We start from the raw sequence: 21,033 nt of genomic DNA, 5'->3' as shown, positions 1-21,033 counted from the left end.
CAATCAACACAAGCTTGTTCATTTTCAAGTCTTTATTGCATTTTTAGATTTATTCATTTTTCCTCGCGCTGCCATGTTTTCAAACAGTGGGACATTAAAAGCTCTAGGTCTAATTTAAAAACTCCAGTTTCAGCTCTACCTGTTTTTCCTCATATAAATTTCCCTTTTTTACAAACTGCTATGACGAAGCATAGGAAACTAAGTAGGAATACGTAAGAGGAGCTCAGCGACCAACCTGACTGAGCTGGGGGGGGGGGGGGTCTTCATGCAGCTGAGAGCAGGAGGAGTCGACACCGCTAACACCAGCTGAGCAGTTTAAAACCAGTGAACAACAAACCATTTAAAGATAAACTGAGGATGCACAGGTTGGCGCTGGTAAAGGCATCGTGAAGCAGTGAGGCACACACACACACACCTGTGGCCTGACAACACATTCATCCCTCTACTTGGTAAAGCCGACATTTTTATAAAGATCAAAGGACAGGAGCAGCGTTGAGTCTCATGCAGCTCGTCAGCGTGTGGTCACCAGTCAGTGGGAAAGTCTCTGAACTGGGATCAAACCAGAATGTGCATCTTGTCCGTCGCAGCAGAAACTTCACATCGACAGAAAAGTTTCTTCACATTATGAAAAACATTATTTAAATTATAAATGACAGTTATTGTGTTATTGATCGTGTCAGTGAGTCTTAAACTACTAAATAGTCTTGACTCGGTTTTTGACCAGGACATTTTTTCCTCTTGTCTCCGTCAAACCAACACTATGCAACTTTATAACTTAAAATATCCACTTGAACTTGGAATAGAAAGAGTGTTTCCTCTTTCTTTTTCACTTGGGTGGGTTCGATCTCTGACTGTCGCAGATTAACACCGAACCATAGATTAGTTAAAAGATGTTTATCTTCTTTTGAAATATCAATAGTTCTCATCAGATTTTGATGCATTTGTTCAGGAAGCCGGGGACCATGAGTCAAATCTGTCTTGTTTCAGTTCAGCGAGTGGGGCGATGCAGTCAGAGCTCAGGTCATCACACTGATGGACTCTTCTCTTCTCTACATGAAAGCCACTCAGACAACTGAATTAATAACCATGTGAAGCTGCAGGGGGCGCTGCTGCTCAGCAGAAGTGTTGCTAAAATACCTCGAAGGTGGAAAGGATTAAGTTTGTGGTGATAACAGCCTTACGGGATTCCAACTTCAACAATGTTCCAGATGCTGTTCGTTAAATACTAATGATAGATATTTATTTGTATCAATTCTTCAGATTTTCAGGGAATGTGTTTGGTAGACAACTGTATTTTTTTAATCGGAGCACCACAAACAAACATTTCTCATTGAGATCTCTTCACCTCTGAGCTGCTCATAAGATTTAATTTAAGTATAATAAATATTATTATGAATGATTTTGACAATTGTTTATCTTCAGAGTTTATATGAAATCATAAAACAAGATGAGAACAAACTGCACAGGAAGCTACAGAAAGTTTTCTTTAGCTTGTTTCTGTGTTTCAAACTTAGAGTCTGAGCAGATTTAACAGTTAATCTTCACTTGTACAGACAGAAATTCAAGGTACTTCCTTCACTGTTATTAGCTGCTTGGTACTTTTACCTTATCACATTGTAGATTTGTGGTTTTCATGAGCAAAGAGAAAAATACTGTCGGTGGCTATAGTTGGTAGGGTGAAATATAAATGCGCCAAAGAACATGGGATGTTTGTGTGTGACGGATATTTACAGAAGAGCCACCGGGAAAAGAAATAAAGGAAAAAGAATTCACATTGATGTGATGCAGTCCGCCTTCCAAGGACAACCACTCAGAGCACAGGGGTTTCATTTCATTCCCTTCATCCACACCCTCCGTTAATAAATACAAACCTATATATACACAATCAACTCGTTTTTCACACTCACACTGGAAAAATACCTCCCATCCTCCGTCTCGGAGAACGAGTGAGGAAAGAAGGAGAGGACGCAGCAGTCACTGGCTCAGGCTACAGATACAGGGAGAAGCTGGAGGTGGAGGTTCACTCTCCTCACGTCTAACCATACGTGTGTGTGTGTAGGTGTGTGTGTGTGGAAACAGGAGGAGTGAAGGTAACCACACCTTTAAACCTCTATCAGCTCCTCAGGAGGCGGAGGGCTGGGAGGAGGTGGGTCGGATGGAGAGGGCGGGGTCATGGATCGGGGCGGAGTAGACGGAGGAGAGGGAAACAGGGTCGGATGGAGGAGAGAAGGGGGGGAAGGTTCCTGTTTGGTCGGGGACGAAAGAGGGAGGAACACAGCTGGTTTGACGGAGGATGGGGAAGCTGGTTCGGTCGGGGGGGCCGACTGGTGTGGTGATTCTTTGGAGGGAGAGGGGGAAGCCGGTTCGGGAGGAGATGAAGGGGAAGGACAGGAAACAGCAGGAGGGTCGGAGGGGGATCCAGACTCAAGAGGGGGAGGAACAGGAGACGGTGCCAACGGGAACGCTTCGGCAAAGGGTGACGGAGAGAACCGGAGGGAACCCACAGGAGCGGAGAGGGGGGGAGGAGGCTGAACGGGTGACGGGTTGTTTTCACCGGGAGGCTGAGAGCAGGGAGGCTGAGAGCAGGGAGGCTCGTCATCAGGCACAGACGTGGTCAACGTGGTGTCGGCAGGTTCTGGTACTTTGGCGTGTGATGGCGGAGGTTTGGTTGGAGGAGCCGGTCCTGACTGGGAGGCCGGTGGGATCGGGGGGGAGGACGGGGCCTGGAGGCGACGTGCAGGGAGCTGGAGCGTCTCCTTATCTAGAGCCGTGTTCTGGAACAAGAGACGGAGACACGTCAGCGGGACACGTTGATCCCTGAGACGTTCATCAACGTGAGATTAAACAGGGAAGCAGGAGGACGGGTCAGTTTGCAGATATTCAAAAAGCTTGATCATTAAGTCATGACCCAGTTTTAGTTTTTTTTCATTTATGTGAATGAAACAACACGTGATGAAATGAACACGAAGAAGTGAATAAGATGAGTAAAGAAACGCCCAGTGGAAAGACCCCACAGGAGAGAAGAGCCAATCACCAAGTGAGACTGAATAAGCAGGAGAAAGGGCAAATGAGAAAAGTCATCCATCCAGAATCTTTACTGGAGCCAATCACATGAGAGCAAGCTACATCCTGTTTGCCCGGGTTTCACAGGCGAGAATAACCAATCACATTCACATTCACACATTATGGTTAATTTAGAGTCTCCAATTAATACAACCCCTGATCTGCCAGAGAACAGCCGAGGGGAGAACATGCAAACTCAGCACAGCAAGGCCCCGACTGGGATTCAAACCAGGAACCTTCTATATCAATTAGCCCATTTGCCCTGATTGAAGCCAATGACCTGTTCCTGCACGGGACATGAAACAGACTAAACGTGACGTTCCTCATTTGCCCTTGAGCTGAGAACCAGCGGCAGGAGAGTCGAGGTGTTGGTACATACCATCGTCTTGGAGCTAATTCAGAGGAAACGCAGAGCAGGGGAGAAGCACAGAGGGACAGAGACTAGTCTTAACTCACAGCTTCACCAAATCAAACACACAACAAGCATGACGGCAGGTGGACAGTTCATGTTCCGGCTCAGTCCCACGTTTCAGATTATCAGAACTATATTCGGACACTTTTATGTTTAGAGAAAACTGAGCAGGAACAAACTGTCTGATGTTTTGAAAGGCAGAAACATGAATCAGCGTTTTTAATGTGAATAATTATTAATACAAAGCAGTGTTATGTTAAATGTTTTGTTTGATTAGATTAGTTCTTAAAGATGAGGCCTGTGTCATTCTACATCTATCTTATTATAGACAAATCCCATTGAAAGAACATTCTGATCAGCTCCACATTGGTGTTTACTTTAGTTTGTTTAAATTATATTTTGTTTAAATTGCATTATATATTCAACCCAAACATCAACAAAACAACTATGAAATAAAACAAGGCACAAAACAACATTGAGATTTGAAGATTAGAACTTGCAATGGAAGAAGCTTTTTTTCATTATTATTATTATTATTATTAATCTGATTGCTTTTCTTAAATACTTAATATATATTTTAAGTTTAGTAATAATACTAAAGACTGTGGGGGACGTGTTGCTTCATTTTCTAAGAACATTGGAACTGAAGTTTTATTCACATCTACTGTAGAGCATCAAATGTTTGTGAGACCAGGGGATGATGAAAACTACAGAGCCAGGAACAAATATGAAATTCCTGAGTTTTATTTCAAAATAGAGACAAGTTTTTAAAATGTTTCTCCTTCAGTAGGAACCACTAGTGGACAAATCTGTCACAAAACACTTGGTCTCTTAATGGGATTTGTTGAATAACACTTTCATCCTCATCCCTTAAATCATGAGGTGAAGTTTCTCATTCATTGGGGTAGAGCTGGTTTATCTCTGCACATTTGATTGCCAGTGCCAGTGCAGCTCTTGGTTTACTCCACAAGGTGGCACTAGAGTACCATAAACATGTATCAGGTGCTGAGGAACCAATCATGGATTTATGGATCCACAGGAAGTTGACTTTAAGCAGCTAGTTTGAATGAGTTCATGACATATAATATAAATAACAGCAGAGAGGGAGGCGCTGGATGACAATGTGTGATTAAACAAAACGACCGATGATCACATCCCATAGAAGTTTGTTGAGTGACGCAGACGGGATGAGATGAGACTGAAGGAGAAGAGGAGGATGAAAAGAGTCGGGAGGTGAATCCACGAGGAGGGCGCGGGTTAGTGAGGTCACACATCCGCTGGTTAGTGAGAGCGGCTACTGCAGCTGAGGGGCTGAGAGAGAAACAGGAAGGAAGGAAGGGAGAGCGGGATCAGGGCTGTTATGGATGCAGTTGGGGGGGGGGGGGGGGGAGTGATGGGAAGGGCGATGGCTGGAGAGGAGGAAGGGAGGCAGCAAGGATGCGGGGGGGGGGGGGGGGGGGGGGGGGGGGGGGAGGGGAGTAGGGATGAAGTGTGTACCCGGCTTTCAGCTCCAGGCGTCCCCTGTGGTCCTGGGTCGTGTGTGAGGGAGGGGTGAGGAGGGTGGGCGGAGGAAGTGGATGAAGAGGAGGTGGAGGATGAAGAGGAGGAGGAGGAGGAGGAGGAGGAGGAGGGGCCGAGGCCAGTGCCCGAGTTTACACCTCAAACTGTCAAATGAGATTTTTCAACAACAGGCAGGAGGAGACGGATCAAAGTCAATCTGAAATCAGAGAAACTGGAGGAGGTGGTGATGGGGGGGGGGGGGGGGGGGGCAGTCAGAGTGTGCAACAGGAAGTGATGCAAACAGGGATTTGGAACAGACAGAATTGGAGGATGTGACCGGCAGAGGAATGACTTCTCCACTGCTCCGTGTTTCCATCGGTGCTAAAACCTCCGACTCATGTTCACGGGGGAGTGAAGCTGATTCTAACGTGTGTTTCACGAGGATTGAGGTCAGACTGAGCTTCTTCAGTGAATGAGAAGAAGCTCAGTCTTTTCTAATTGGGTCAAACACTTCCTGGCGCTCGCTGTAAACAAGGAAACACTGAGAAACTCATTCAGAATGTGTGTGTGTGTGTGTTCTCACCATGATGATGGACACACCAGCTGTGGTGTTGTTGTGCTTCGGCGCGGTGTTAAAGTGCGTCTTCAGTTTACCTGTCACCTCCATCTTCATGTTGTTCTCCATCACGGCATCGTCCTACACACACACACACACATAACAAAAAAACATGAAGAGTGTGTTATCTACGCACACACACACATATCACAAGTGTGTGTGTGTCTGAGGCTCCTCCTTGTATTCCGTGAGGGATGCAAACAACATGAAGTGCCTCAAACGTTTTCACAGACCCACACAAGCAGATACACACAAACAGAGTTGCACATTACCGTGACCCATGGGTGGGAGAGGACGTCTTGTGCTGTGTATCGAGCCTCGACGTTGACCTGCAGCATTTTTCCAATCAGCTCCTGAAACACACACAACACACACACACACACACACACGTTGAGGATAATATCAAAACTAAGTGTGTCTCATTAATCTTGTGTTGCTCTTGTATAGTGAGGAAACGATCGTATCGGGAAAAATCACCTCACACAACTTTTTTACCTAAACTAATCATTTCAAGCAAACTTTAATTAAAAATGTTAAAAGCTGAATGAATCTGTCATAAAACTAAACAAATTGAATATTTATGAAGTTAATAAAGACAAACAATTCACTATTTCCAGAACTTTACTTTTACATTTAAATATCCAACAGACAGAGAAAAGTCGCTTCAATATTCACTTCTTTTTTTTACTCGGACAAAGTTTTTCAAAAACTCCTCTGCACTGGTTTAAGGAACCAGTAGTAAACGTTCTCTGCTGTGTGAAGCTGGGCCGGTGGTTTTGCTGAATTCAGCAGCTGCAGCTGAGAACATCGCTGATTCCACCAGAACAATGAGCTGAGACGTGTAGAGCAGGGGAGACAAGACACAAATCTCTGGGGGTGTGTCTCTATGACTCATGTCTCACACACACACACACACACACTGGTTTCATGCTGTGGAGTTTATAACCATGCTTCAGTGACAGGCGGCTGTACGAGCAGTGGCTTTAATTAGCAGTGTGGTTCACTGAGTGTGGGCTGTCACCTTAATACATGACATTAATTCAGAGGGTCGGAGGAGGTTCTGTCAGACGGTCATGAATGCTGCGTGTGTTTGTGTAAGTGTGTGTGTGTGTGTGTGTGTGTGTGTGTGTGTGTGTGTGTGTGTGTGTGTGTGTGTGTGTTTCCAACCTTGGCTGAGTCGGTGATGTTGTCCCAGTAAGGACTGGGAAAGTCCAGTCGTCCCTGAAGGATCTGGTCAAACAGCTCCTCTTGTAAGTTACTCTCACTACACAGAGCACACAGTGAAAAAACATTACTTCATATTTAAACACATATATCGCACATGTACATTGTTATGGCTGCAGAACAAAATGCTCGAGGTGGATGAAGTCAGCACCTTCTGAACGGAGGAAACCCACAGAGGAGGATGTAGGTGATGACGCCCGCAGCCCAGATATCCACCTTCAGACCGTAACTGGGACAGATGAGAGAAAGTGTCAGTGACGGATTGAATGTTCCTAAATATCTGAAGGCACATTGTCCATCGCCCCAGTTCCACACAAGCAGAAGACTGACAAAGTAAAATGTTCAATCTTTCAATGATGTAGAAGTGAAACCATTAACACCGTCACATGGTTTCTTTGTTCTGGTTACACAGCATTTAATCCCCGTATGACTGATAACAACACATTTCTACAGATTAATAAAAGATTAAAGTTTCTCTACAAACGAGCTTCTTCTCGAGCAGGACTGAGAGATCTACGTATTGAAAGCGTCACTTCCTGTCAAATCCTCCATCTTACCCGGACTCTGAGATGATCTCTGGGGCCACGTAGGTGGGAGTTCCACACACGGTGTTCAGGGGCCCCTCCACCACCGTGGCCAGGCCGAAGTCCCCGAGCTTCAGGGACTTGGTGCCATCGGGGTATTCAAACACCTAAAAGGAAGCACACGATCAGTCGGAGACCACTGGAGAGTTGGATTTGTAGGATTGTGTAGTTGTGTGTGTAGATGTGTACCAGCAGGTTCTCTGGTTTGATGTCCCTGTGGACGATGTTCATGCTGTGCAGATACTTCAGAGCTCCAGCCAGGTTGTAGATCATGATGCTGCCGTCTCTCTCCGTGTATTTGGTCGAGGAGGTGATGGCGTCAAACAAATCTCCCCCCTGCACCAATGAGATTCCAGATTCAAAATATAGCGGGGAAAAAAAACGATGAGCGTGGACGGACACACAAGAGTTCCCCCCCGAACCTTGACAAGCTCCATGACCAGGTAGAGCTCCGAGGCCGTGTCCACCTCCTCCACCAGCATGATGATGTTGGGGTGCTTCACCCTCCGCAGCACGGCCACCTCGTTCTCGATGAGGTGCTCCTGCAAACACACACACAAGGAATCCACGTTCATGAATTTACACCGAGCCATCACGCTCACAAAGAGAAGCTGGGTGAGGGATTCAGAGGGAGTGTGAAGTGAGAAATCAAACATGGCCGACACAATCTAACTGTGAGGGATACAGATGATCAGACACACAGTGAACGTGGGTGTTAATGATGTGAATGTGCACGGGGCCTGAAGGGGAAACACAGAGAAGAGAGGGAACGGGAGGAAGTGAAGACGGAGGGAAACCTTTCCGCTGCACTTGGCCTTGTCGATGATCTTCAGTGCAAACTCTTTTCCTGTGGACCTGAACAGAAACAGTGGATTTAGAGATAATAGCTCTGATGTTGTCTGATTAAAAACAGGCAATGATTCCAAATGTGTCATTTATCAAACCCTCATGAATAAGAAAAGTAACTGAGACATGATTTCTTTCTGTTTTACCATAAACTTCTTTTATTTTTACAAAAACTACGAATAAAACCAACCAATATTTTGAACTTGAATTAAGAAATTGTTAATTAAAATGTGAACATGAATGCAGCAGATCTTTTCTGCTTTCTATATTCTGTAATATTAAAGTTTAACATAAATAACCACCAGGTAGAAGATCAGTGTTTCACTGTCGTCTCTGGTTCAAAGGTTCAACTTTGTTCCACCTCAGACAAGCCACAGTTTAATGACATGATACTGTGGATTATGGATGTTTGATTTGATTTCCACAGGAGACAATGACAAATATAATAAAATTGAATATTATATACAAAAATAAAGGCAAAGTTGACTAATTTTGTTTTACGGCACTAATGACTTCCTCATATTAAATATTACTTAAACAACATCCTTGAGAGGGGAGACAGACATTTCACCTAAAGACCTAATTAATGGTGGTGAGGTTTTGGCTTTTTAAATATTTAACAAGGAAGGAAATGCACTCAACAGGTTCACTGGGCCTCACGGGGAATTTAAAGTACCTCATTGGGAACGTGCGTCAGGTTCTGAGAGCCCCCCCCCCCCGTCCTCCCTCCTGTCTGCACAGTGTCTTGACTCAGAGATTAAAAGGCTAATGAAGTGAATTCACTGCTGGGTTTAATCCCCAGGATCTCTCTGTCTCCACAATGCCCGTCATCAGGACTTAAACACCCTGATGGAGCAGTTCCCTCACGTGAGGCCCATCTCATTGAGCAACAGGCCCCCCCGCTGGGCCGCCGCTGCTCACAGCTGCCAGGAGCCTGTGCATTTAAACACCTCCATCCTGATTGGCTGCGTTTCACCCACCTCTCCACACACTCCTTCACCACGGCAAAGTTGCCGTCTCCGATGACCTTCCCAACTTCGTATTTCTCCAAAATGGGGGCGGCGGGGGGGCAGCGGTTGCCGTTTACTGTTGAGGAGAGATGAAGGTGAGAAGAGGAGACAGAACCAACTCGGCCGTGCACTGAAAGACAGAGGAGCTTAGGAATCTTTGGCAGAAAGTCATCTGCTTCTCAGACGGAGAATTAAAGGACCACATGCTGTGCTGCAGAATAACACACTCACTGGCAACAACATGCAGAGTGATCGCTACAGTCCTCCTGCAGTGTCCTCAGAGAACTCAACAACATTACCATTAGATGTATATATATGTATATATATACAGTTCAGTATTTGCTCAGGCAGCAGTGGAATAAGGAGAGGGGAGAAGAGGAGAGGAAAGGAGAGGAGAGGAGAGGAGAGGAGAGGAGAAAAACCAGACCAGGACAGGATTGGATAGGAGAGGAAGGGAGAGGAGAGAATAAATGAAAAGAAAGGGAAGGAAAATAAATTAAAGGTAAGGTGAGGATAGGAGAGAAAATTAAAAGAAAAGAAAAGAGGATAGGAAAGGAAATAAGGTGATGAGAGGATAGGAGAGGGAAAAAAGAAATGAAGGTAAGGTGCGAAGAGGAGAGGAGAGGAAAGGAAAAAGAGAAAAGAGAAAGAGAAAGAGAAAAGGAGATGTACCCTCTGGACTCAGTTGGTTGCTTTGCTCTTGGTGGTTGTGCATTGAGCCGTTGACATCAGTGGAGGAGCTGTGAAGTGATGGAGGGATCTGCTGAAACAAAAAGGAAAAACAGAAATAGACACAAGCACACAAAACACAACAAGTCACCATGGCAACCGCAACACTTAAACCCCCCCCCCAGAACATGATTGACACACATTACACCTCCATGTTTGTGTTGTGAGGGTCACTGATTCTCTTCTCCCACATAAAATGATTCAGACGGAACAAAAACAAGATTAGTATGATTTCCTAGCGGCTTCAATAACAAACTTCAAGCCACAGAAATGTAACAAGTGAAAATAAAAATAAATAAAAACTCATATCCATTGATCATCCCTGCAGATTGAAACTGTTCTCAATCAGCAGAGCACATCTGAGGCTGTTTTGACAGATTGCTTCTATATATTTTAAAATGTCAGCCACAAGTGTTAAAATAACACTTTTCAATAATGCACAGCCTCACTGTGCCGTTACAGTAATGATCTATTATTCAGTCTAAAAGCACGGTGCTCTGGACCAAAGTAGAACGTGCCACAGCTTCCATGTCTCCTCTACAAGTGGTTTACATAAAAAGGCTTTTTCCTCTGATAAATAACTTCTGTTTCTTTACCTCCACACGTCCATGTGTCCGTTTCAGAGAGGACATAAGAAAGAGTTTATAATATATTCTGCTTTGCTCGCCCCCCTCTCTCCTAGTTAATTTCAAAGCTGACAGTAAATCATACAAAATCTCATATCCTGCCAAATGAATGTGGATGGATAAGTCTTCGGGCTTAAGAGAGGAGCAGTGGCTGCTGGGAAGTTTTCCAGCTGGCAGGAGCAGTTAGAAACTCTGTGGTTCTCTGCTCACACGCCTCGGACAGAACAATCCACCAGCGAATCAGATTCTATCTCAGACTCGACCGGAGAATACATCACAGAGCTGCAAGACGGGCATCGGTCAGTGACCTAGATTTATTTCATCATAATGTATTAAAGAGGTAAAAGGACGGTTAACATCAAATTAATTCTGTGGTGTAAAGATTACAATGACTTTTGCTGCAGCCAGTTACTTCTTTAAGTATCTGCTGTTTGCCAGGAACCTGCTCAGATGAATGTGAATGCATCCTGATGAAAAACAAGCTGCACACTGAGGCTGTCGGAGCACAGCTGGTGTGTGTGTGACATCCCTGGGCTATTCTGTCTCGTACCGTAAAGCTGGGGACGGGTCGGGGGCTGGTGGGAGACGGGCTGGAGGACTTGGTGGACCTGGTGGAGATCTGGCTGCTCGAGACGCCGTTTACTGCACCGAGAGAAAAACAAGAAGGAAGGAGATTTGCAAGAGCAGCGGAAAGGGGGGATGTGTGGGACAATGGTTCAAAATGGTGTGATTGGATGAAACTGCTCTATAGTGACACAACTTCTTCAAATGGGTCGTTACAGACTCTGGGTCCAGGACCAGCTGAAGGATGAAGTCACACGGTCGGGAACATTTTTGCATTTATTTATTACATGACTCATTGAAACTCACACATCATATTAATAAGGTGCTGGGCTGATGAAGAGATGCAGAGAATGTAACAGGTACAGTTTGAACACATCTTTAATTCTGTATTTATATTTGGATTCAATCTCTGCCTCGGATTCTATCTATCCATCTTTCTATCTATCTATCCATCTTTCTACTTATCTATCCATCTTTCTATCCATCTATCCATCTTTCTATCCATCTATCTATCTATCCATCTTTCTACTTATCTATCCATCTTTCTATCCATCTATCCATCTTTATATCTATCTATCTATCCATCTTTATATCTATCCATCTATCTACCTACCCATCCATCCATCCATCCATATATCTATTCATGTTTCTATCTATCTATCCATTTTTCTATCTATACATCTTTCTATCTATCTTTCTATCTATCCATCTATCTATTCATCTTTCTATCCATCCATCTATCCAACTATCTATCTATCCATCTTTTTATCTATCTATCTATCTATCTACATGCAACATCTGAAAGGGTCTAAAATGGCACTGCTGTTACTTTTCTTCTCATTTGTTGATCACATGTTAGTGAATGACTTAAAACGATAAAAAAACATTTCGATGTTTTCATAAATATCCCTTTCCACGATCAGTACACTTCTCATATTGTACGAGACAAAGTGAGTGTTTGAAACGAGGAGCACAGCCGGGACCGGAGCTACATTTGTTCCAGTGATTCATTCTCTCATGAACAGACGATCTCTGCCTCCTTCTCTCTTTCTCTCTCTCTCCTTCTTTCTCTCTCTCAGTTTCTGGCACAAGCACAGAGACATAATGCGTCAAACTTTACCTCAAAGTCTCCTTATCTGCATCAACCCAGCTGAGCTGAGGAACATTATTACACACTGACTACCGGCTGGAGCTTCTACTGCTGCTGCGTCAGAGTCGTACGTTTTAGTTTTCACCGTGAAGTCAGACTCTCAGCGAAATGTCTTCCAGTTATTTATCTTTGTTGCCTTCTTAAGAAGACACAGGCAGATTCAGCGTTTACTCCCAAGAGGAGAAACCCTCACTGTGAGAAGCTCATTCCACTCACTGACTTTCCCCTCATTACCAGAGGAAGTTGATATGACAGGTGTTAAATAAGGAAATCTGTGTAGCACCAGCACAGCCTCACCTGGGGATTTGATGGGAGACTGACTGGTGGAGTAGTGGACGGCTCGTCTCACTGCAGTGTCACAATAGAGATACAAATTACAAATTAAAGACATAATAGAGACGATTAAAATTACGATTAACTGAAATATAAGTTGAACTTCCAAAGCTAAATCTCAAGACTTCTGGCAGCGCTCCGTCAAGATGAACAAGCTCGTCTTTGAACCTATTACTCAGCATTATGTCACCATCTCTCAGTGAGGATGAGGCTGCCAAATGAAAATGATTTTTCTCAGCCTGTCGATGAATACTGAAGTGTCACCTTGAGATGGTGAGAGATACTTTCACACATACAGTGTTGTGTATTCATTTGCCAGCCTCGACCTTTCTGTTTGTCGAGTCATGACCAGATTTGTCCTTTTACTGACAGCATTCATCTCTCTTAATTTCATAAGTGCTAATGCAATGAAGTGCGTGCACAGTCACCTGCTCCGGGGGATTTGCTGCGTCGTGAAGGTCCGGGGCTCTTAGCCGAGCGGCCGGGAGTCGCAGAGCGGCCGTACGATGACTTCAGCACTCTGCATTCTGGAGAGACAACAGGCTCAGGGTCAGCGTGGAATACATTAACCTTCCACCATCAGAAACCTGCTCTCTCCTCCTCTCAGGACAGAGTTAATGTGGCACAAGCACGTGGCCGTGGTTATTAATGTGGCAAAGTTGTTAATGTGAGACGGTTTCATGAACGCTGCTCAGACTTGATTATGGAAACACAGTCAGCAAACAAAAAAGAGCACAGAGAAATAGATGGATTAGCTGGTATCGTGTTCTAATGAGCTACTTTATTCTTTTCCAGACTTTTTTACACCCATTTGTTTTTTGTAAATGTAAGGCCAAATCTCTCCATGGTTAAAGGTTCTCTTTCAAGTTTTTGACTAAAAGCTAAGAACACAGAAAACTGATTTTAATCTAAAAATATTTGATTGGAGAATTAAATATGAAACACATTTAACAAAATATTCTGTGCAAACTTTCAGCATTGGGTTGTTTTTCTACAGTCACACGTTGGTTCACACTAAACAGGTTCCATGATCTATTGCAAAAAATTTGCTTTCTTTTGCTTTTTGTTTTATAAACTTTTTTCTTTCCACGTTTCAACATTGGATTGGGCACTGGCCCTATTTTGCTAAATGAAGATCATCTTCTGCTCCTTCAGCCGAGAACACACTGTGACATTTCTGTTCTTTCAAAGACCTAATTCTTAAAAAGTGGAGCAGGAGAGTGGAAGTGGGACGAGGGCTCCCAACTACCTCTGGGTTCGACCCAGTCACCATCACACTTCCTCAGCAGCAGTTAGCTCAGCGTGTGTTAGGATATGTCTCCCTGTGCTGAGCTAACCTGACAAAACAACACAACATATGAAAGGGACGACAATATTTAGGACTTTTACGAAAACAAACTTCTTTTTCCTTCCTGTGAGGTTGTCCTCTTTACTGAAGTGCAGTGGGTTGGTGAACAGAGATCATGTTTGTAAACAATTCTAAAAATACATGTACAATGACTGAACACAACGGCTTACACAGGGGAAGCACAAATATGGAATATCACTTGCAATGCACCTGGCAGCAAGAAGATGTGGATCACCGTTAACTTTTCGTCAATGATGAACAAAGAGTTAAATTAACTTGAAACAAAAATCTAAATTTACTATAATAATGTGGATTAAACTGTTAAATGAACGATTAGACAAATGATTCTTAATTTATACACAAAGATCTCATAGCTGGCTGTCAACTTCCAATAGGAAAAGAGCTGCAAGCACATGTGAGAGAAGGAGAGAAGGAAACGGATGCTATAACATGCGTACACACACACACACAGACACACACACACACACAAACACAGAGGGAGACGGAGGTTGAGTTAGTCTTAGTCAGGCCTACCAGTCATAAAGGCTGTGGAAGCCTTACCACTGTGATCCAACACAAAGTCGTCCTGGGCGTAGCGGTGCTTCTCCGGGCCGCACGCGATAAACACGTCATCGTCCCCGAAGAAGTCCTGCAGGCAGGTGAGCTGGAGGAGGAAGGGGGGGGGAAGAGACGGTCAAATACATATCCAGAGAGACGTTCGTCTTTTGTCTTCAGTGGTGGTTTGAAAGAATTGATTGGATCCTTCACACAAGAAGCAATACAAGAGAATTGGACTGGGAGCCATGTACTCCTGTTCAAAGTTTTATCAACTGCTCAGACCCAAAACATAGTTAATCTTAAAATACTATAACTAGGTCAGAAGTTTTAAAATAACATTACAATGCAACACATAGGTTTAACACTTGTCTACTGATTTACTGTCCCAAGCAAAAGTAAAGAGGAAGCCTATAGCTGCATGAGTAAAGAAAAACATTCACTGCATTGTTTAGGCCATGAGGATGAACACGTTTCAGATAAACGCAGCTTCTTTGAAACTGGTCCAGGTGCAGCTCACGTGCACCTCGGCCCCGTTCCGACTCGTCATCACCATCCGTCTCAGGTGATCAGATCAGTTGACTGCTCAAAGTACACAGGTGGTTATTGGAGACGCAGGTGGAGACACAGGTTTGAAACTGAACTGGATCTGCAGATGTCCACTTGTGATCTGCTCATTTAAGTCTGATGTTAAAGGAATATGAACAGGGCCTCTAACTACCTTATATTGTTGTTTAAAAATAAATATCTTTTAAAACATATTCTTTTGAATGTTAAGTCTTACTCTTCATTAAAGAACAACATCAGCACCTTGCACATGTTCAGTTTATTCTACAGAGCAGGTTCCTTCCAATTAGTTTGAACTACAGCACAAGAGAAAGCCAATAACTTGTTACTGCTGTTCAGGGATGTAACTCAGTTGCTCCTCATTTTTCAAGGTCATTTATTTACCAGTTTCTTTTATAAAAGGTCTACGGAGTTTCATTGTGTTTTCACTGTTCCAGGGATTCACATGATTTTGCATTATTTTATACGATTCCACCAGCGTTCAGTCATTTCACTGCTTCAGCTGTATGAGTGACTGCAGTTGTTCCTGCTGCGTAATGCTTTGAGGGAACAGTACACACTGAGGTCAACACACCCTGACATCCACAATACTGCAGAGTCAGTGCCGAGTCATAGCAGGGACAGCAGGACAGTTAGTGTTGTTGCCGCCGGGTCGTTCGTCTTTTGGCTTTTCCTGTTCTGTCTCACGCTGTGATCCTCGTGTTCTCTGCAGCTCCCAGAGCTTTTCCCACTTACACCCACCTCCCACCCCTGGAGATGGAAACACGAGTTACTTATAAAATACTGCGAAGAGTGCCCACACAAACACACACACACAGACACACTAGGATTATCCTTTGGTGACTGTAGGTGGACAAGTAGGAGGACACAGGAGGAGAAGATCTGTTCATCATCCCTCCACATGCAAGTGCACCCACACACTGAGAGGCATACGTCCATGCATGGACACACACAGAGACACACACACACACATACATTTGAAACAAGAGCAGGAGAGCTGCAGCATGGCTGAAGATTATGGGCAGATGGATCTTCAAGGGGAGATTGGGGGCTGACACAGTGGGGGAAAGTGTGTGTTTGTATGTGTGTGTGTGTGTGTGTGTGTGTGTGTGTGTGTGTGTGTGTGTGTGTGTGTGTGTGTGTGTGTGTGTGTGTGTGTGTGTGTGTGTGTGTGTGTGTGTGTGTGTGTGTGTGTGTGTGTGTGTGTGTGTGTGTGGAGAGGGAGAGTGAGAGTGGGCGTTAGAAGAACTGATGAAAAAGCTAAAGGTCTTAAGGGAAGGAAACAGAAGTGGAGGTAAAGTAAGAACGTTGAACAAAAGAACCAATATAAGCTAAAGGCTAGTATTCTATAACACCGGAAGTATGCATCATTCAGTGAACTCAATTACACACCCATTAATAATAAATAACACACTAAACATGACACTTCTGTGTGTCCTACATTCACATAAAAATATATTTCATGGCCTTAACATGTCCGTTTTGGCCATAGTGGACAAACTGGAAGTGAATGACTGTGTCCCTGTGAGGTGTGGCACATTATCGGAGGTTTAACATAGCTGGAGTGGATGTCATTCTTTAGTCCGGCTCTCAGTCTGGAACTTGGCAGCTGATCGCTAACAACATACTGTCAGGGCACAGGTGTCGGAATCACCACAGTACCAGCCCTCTGGGTCTGTTGGATGTGTGCTGCACTAATGGACTCTGCTGTGGTGTGAGCCATAACAAGAAGAGACGGTTAAATATATAGATAACATGCTATTTCTCATTTAAAAATATCCTTTTACTTTAATGTGAGATTCAGGCCTTGGGCAGGTTGTCCCCTCGTCCCCTGAGGCAACAGGCTGACTGTGAAGAAAAGAAACTCGGGGCTGTTGTGGTGTTTTTCTTGGTGCAGAAGGCCCATGGCTGTATTTTGATTTACACTCATCCCAGCGAACGCCTCTCTCTCTGCAGGGCGAGCAGTGCGGTGCCTGTGATGGAGTACATTTCAGCCGGCCAGTGACGCCCAGGGGAATGCAGGGAAATGAAGACAAATAGTTCCCCGAGTGGACAGGGGTTTATAAGAGGCTACAACGAACAGAGGTCAAGTGGTCGAGAAATGACGTTCAATGACACGGAGTCAGTGAAATTATGGCATTTTAAGTTTGATGCTGTCTCAGAACTAAACCTTTGAGAATTTAGTGGAAAGTGATTCTATCTAGTTTATGGGCGACAGGAGGTAGAGGGGAGTGGGTTGTCCACTAATGTGAAGGTCAGTTCGATCCCGAGCTTCTCCAGCTTGCATGTCAAAGTTCCCTCGACAAGGAACTAAGAATGGTCCCTGATGACTGATAGAGAAGTGCTTAGTGCTGCATAAAGGCTCGTTTGAAAGGGTGAATGGGACTCAGAGTATTATTCACTTTAATTGGTCATTAAGAAGAGAAATATCACAACATCATTTCTTTGATCAAATTAAAATCAAGGATGATGGGAATCCCGGTATCATCATGAATGTCTGAACCTACATTAGGGAACAGGGATAGAGGTTAGGGTTGACCTGAACGCCTGTGGACCTGTGATGCCTCTGAAAGGTTCAGCAGATATTGACGCTGCGGTTATAACTGCAAAAGGTTTTATACATTCAGTAAATAAGTGGATGTATTGGGTGTTGTCCATAAATATAGAAGTTCAAAATCTCTGCAGAGGATGATGCAGCGCAGAGTAAAGAAGTGTGTGAAGGTCAGACCTCATTGTCCATGTTGCTCTTTGCTCTTACCAAACCACCACCAGGGTAAACAGCCGATGGCTCTCCCCAGCACCAGCGCCGCACTGGCAGAGCTTGTCTCAGCCAATCAAGTGAAGTCAACTGTTTGCAGGGTCCTGTATTGGCTGGCTGACATGTCTTGGGGGGGTAAACTGAAGTTTGCCCTCCACGATGTCACAACCCCCCCACCAGCCCGCCCGCCCCACTCTCGAATGTCTGACCTCCTCTTGCACTCACCATCCGTCTGTGTCCTTCGTCTCGCCTGCTGTACTTTATGACCCAATCAGCACCAGAGGGGATAAATGCTCAAAGTGTTTCAGCAGAAAGAGAAGGAATTGAAATGGATCTGTTCATTAGACCAATAACATTTTTAAAGATGATCACATAAAGTGCAAAACTACAAAACATCTATCTATCTATCTATCTATCTTACTAACTTCACAATTGCCATGTGCATTATTAAGGGTCCAAGAAAGTGCAGAGTCATATTTGGAGGCGAATATGCAACGATACATTCAATATCACTAAACTTTGAGTTAAGTCACTTAGTTGCTCACAGCAATAACCATAGTTCTGGACTTTGTGTGTCCTGAGTCCAGCTCCACTGAACTTTGAATAAACTTGGGGGGGGGGGGGGGTGCAGCTTCACGGTTCTATGGACCGAGTCCTGCGCAACCAGCGTCACCACAGGCCACACAACCAGGCCATTCAAAACAGATTAACAACACTGCACCGGTGGAAATAATCCAAAACATCCATTATTAAAGGACAGTTACCACACATACAGTATCAATACACTGCATCTAGTTCTTAAGGAGGGGGGGGTTATAGTTACTTGTGCTTAACTAATCGAACTGTTATATTTAGTAGAACAGACCACAAATCCCTGGTGAACACACACACACACATGAAAACGGAGGCTGCCCCTGTCATGGCCGACAGGATGATCACTGTAATCACTCGGTATCATCGTCCCCCTTCTACCTCCAGAACCAGCATCACCAAACGAGCCAAATACAGTGGGAGGGATCCTGAGGGAGAGACCAAAATAACCTGCAGGGAGATCAAAGTCTCCGCCTCTTACCTTGGGGAAGGTCAGCCTACACACTGCTCCTGCTGCAACACAGGGAACCGGGAACGATTTAAAGCGCCACCACGAGAACATGCAGATGGCCGGGTGCTTATTAAGTTTGTCGGGGTGATGTTTAAGCTAAAGCCCATCGGGTCATTATCTGTGTTCGACTCTCACTCAGGCAGAGGCTGCATCCAGAGACGTTTAATTCCCCTGGATTAGAGTCGTAAATCTCGGACACGTGTAAAGCAGCCAAGACGCAAATGAGCAATGAGAATCATCAACTCCCCTCGTGTGGAGTCACTACATTAGTCACATTGATCATTAGCTACTGAATAATTCGCTTTTTTGACGAATTCAAATTTCTATCAAGTGTGAAAACACTGACACACAAACCACACTGATATGAGATGAGGGAGAAACCATAACTCACTGAATGTACCGAAGAGGAAACGTACGCTTCACTCATATTTGAGAATCGTCTTCTCTGGGTTTTCATAAATTTTGGGAATTTTGGATTTCATTCATTCATCAAGGACTTTTTTATCCTTTAAATAACATATAAAAAACATTTATAATTTGAGACTTTTCTGACTTCTTTTAGTTCATGTGGATTCTTAACTGGTCTGGGACATACAGTCACATACTCCCAGTGCAATAATTCAGCTCCTGTTGTACTGTCCAACTCTTATCTTAAAGGTTTTTATTTATATAGTGGGTCATTCTGTCCCAAGTCTTCCCCACTTCAACATTTAAACATATCATATCCACTAAATGTAGTTACTATTCTGCTTAAAAACTATGATTTGAGCACAAAGTCCAGATATCAATGTTTAAATAAATATGGACCTGTGAAAGACCTTTAAAACACAATGTGAACCATTTCTCTGTGAACCATATAAAAGGAGATGTGACTATTTCCCCAAAAGATTTCAAACTTCGAGGCTCATTGAATGACCCGACTTGCACTTTACGTTTGTTTTTCCATCCATCCCTCCATCCACAAGACACTTCAGAACAAAAGAAGTATAAACACAAATTTGCACTTTCCCCACATTTGTTTAAGGGGAAACTACAATCCAGTGCAGTGAACTCTCCCACACACTGGCCCGGTTGAATGCAGCACACATTACACAGCTCTCTGGCTCTCAGAGACTCTTGCACTCAGACAGAGAGACATCACAGTCCATAACCTCCGGGTGTCTGAATGTGCTTTATTCTCAAAGGGAGTTGTGAGGGGAGGAATGAAGGGAGCGGGAGTATAAGTCTAAACATGCATAAACAACTGTTTTATCCAAATGAGCCTCAGTAGATCACCAATGTTGTTTAGAGAGGGAGACCGGCAGAATCTTGGAGGTTCTATGAAATCCACAAGAGATGCATAACACGCTGTTTTGTTGACAATTAACATAATCCTCAAACTGCCAATTAAACCAAACAAAACGACTTCAATAACACGGGCTGCACAGCCATACAGACAAGCAGCTGTAACAGCTCTGGGTGTATCTCGTCTTTCCTAGGTTGTGGCCTCCATACTGATCAGCCACGAGTTCCAGCTCACTTTCTGATGTGCGAGTGAAACTTCATCATCAGTAAAACAAACACGCTTCAGTTGTCAGAAAAACTTGGATTAATCCCATGATGATCTGCCCCGTGCAAAAACCATTCCTCGCATCGATGTGCCGAATCTTGCCGAGGCCGTCAGAGCTCGCCTGCGTGATTAAACTCCAGTAGAGGAACAATGTGTCTGGTCTGGGGTTTGAATGCAGCCCGACCAGATCATGATGGCGACTCTCTTGAAGGAGCCCAGCAGGCAAAGAATGGATGTGAGCCAGGTTTGGACAAACAAAACAAGTGGTTGAGAGTGAGAGCCCCCACAGCACACAATGGGCTGCCCCCCCCGCCCCCCCTTCTCTGTAGCCTTTACACTCTGTGCACAGCCGACAGCCCCGTGTCCCCCTGACACCCGGCTCTCTGTCGTCTGCCGGCTCTTTGTTTTCCCGTCGGTCGGTGCAGGGTATCCTGCCAGAACCTCTGAACGGATAGCACACACACACACACTTTTGCTCTTGGTATGTGTGAGTTGCC

At 44.4% G+C, this 21,033-nt stretch overlaps 1 protein-coding gene across 9 annotated transcripts in view; it reads right to left on the bottom strand.

Moving 5' to 3' along the window:
• Positions 1–14: 14 nt before the first annotated feature.
• Positions 15–21,033, bottom strand: part of dclk2a (doublecortin-like kinase 2a) — a 33,286-nt gene continuing 12,267 nt past the window's right edge. For 2 of the 9 annotated variants that reach the window (XM_062387885.1, XM_062387890.1), the window contains exons 3-17: positions 14,540–14,669; positions 13,086–13,184; positions 12,622–12,672; positions 11,161–11,252; positions 9,928–10,018; positions 9,226–9,331; positions 8,197–8,254; positions 7,822–7,941; positions 7,589–7,735; positions 7,373–7,506; positions 6,967–7,044; positions 6,759–6,855; positions 5,864–5,944; positions 5,559–5,672; positions 15–2,774 (exon numbers count right to left, since the gene is read on the bottom strand). In XM_062387885.1, coding sequence (XP_062243869.1) covers positions 2,103–2,774; positions 5,559–5,672; positions 5,864–5,944; positions 6,759–6,855; positions 6,967–7,044; positions 7,373–7,506; positions 7,589–7,735; positions 7,822–7,941; positions 8,197–8,254; positions 9,226–9,331; positions 9,928–10,018; positions 11,161–11,252; positions 12,622–12,672; positions 13,086–13,184; positions 14,540–14,669 — 2,070 coding nt within the window. In that variant the 3' untranslated portion in view covers positions 15–2,102. The other 7 variants (XM_062387892.1, XR_009920721.1, XM_062387886.1 and 4 more) reach the window with 7 other exon arrangements.

This window comes from Platichthys flesus, chromosome 5 (assembly GCF_949316205.1).
Source record: "Platichthys flesus chromosome 5, fPlaFle2.1, whole genome shotgun sequence".
In the NCBI taxonomy this organism is placed as follows: domain Eukaryota; kingdom Metazoa; phylum Chordata; class Actinopteri; order Pleuronectiformes; family Pleuronectidae; genus Platichthys; species Platichthys flesus.
Note: the sequence above shows the minus strand (reverse complement) of the source record. Positions and strands in the feature narration are given on the sequence as shown.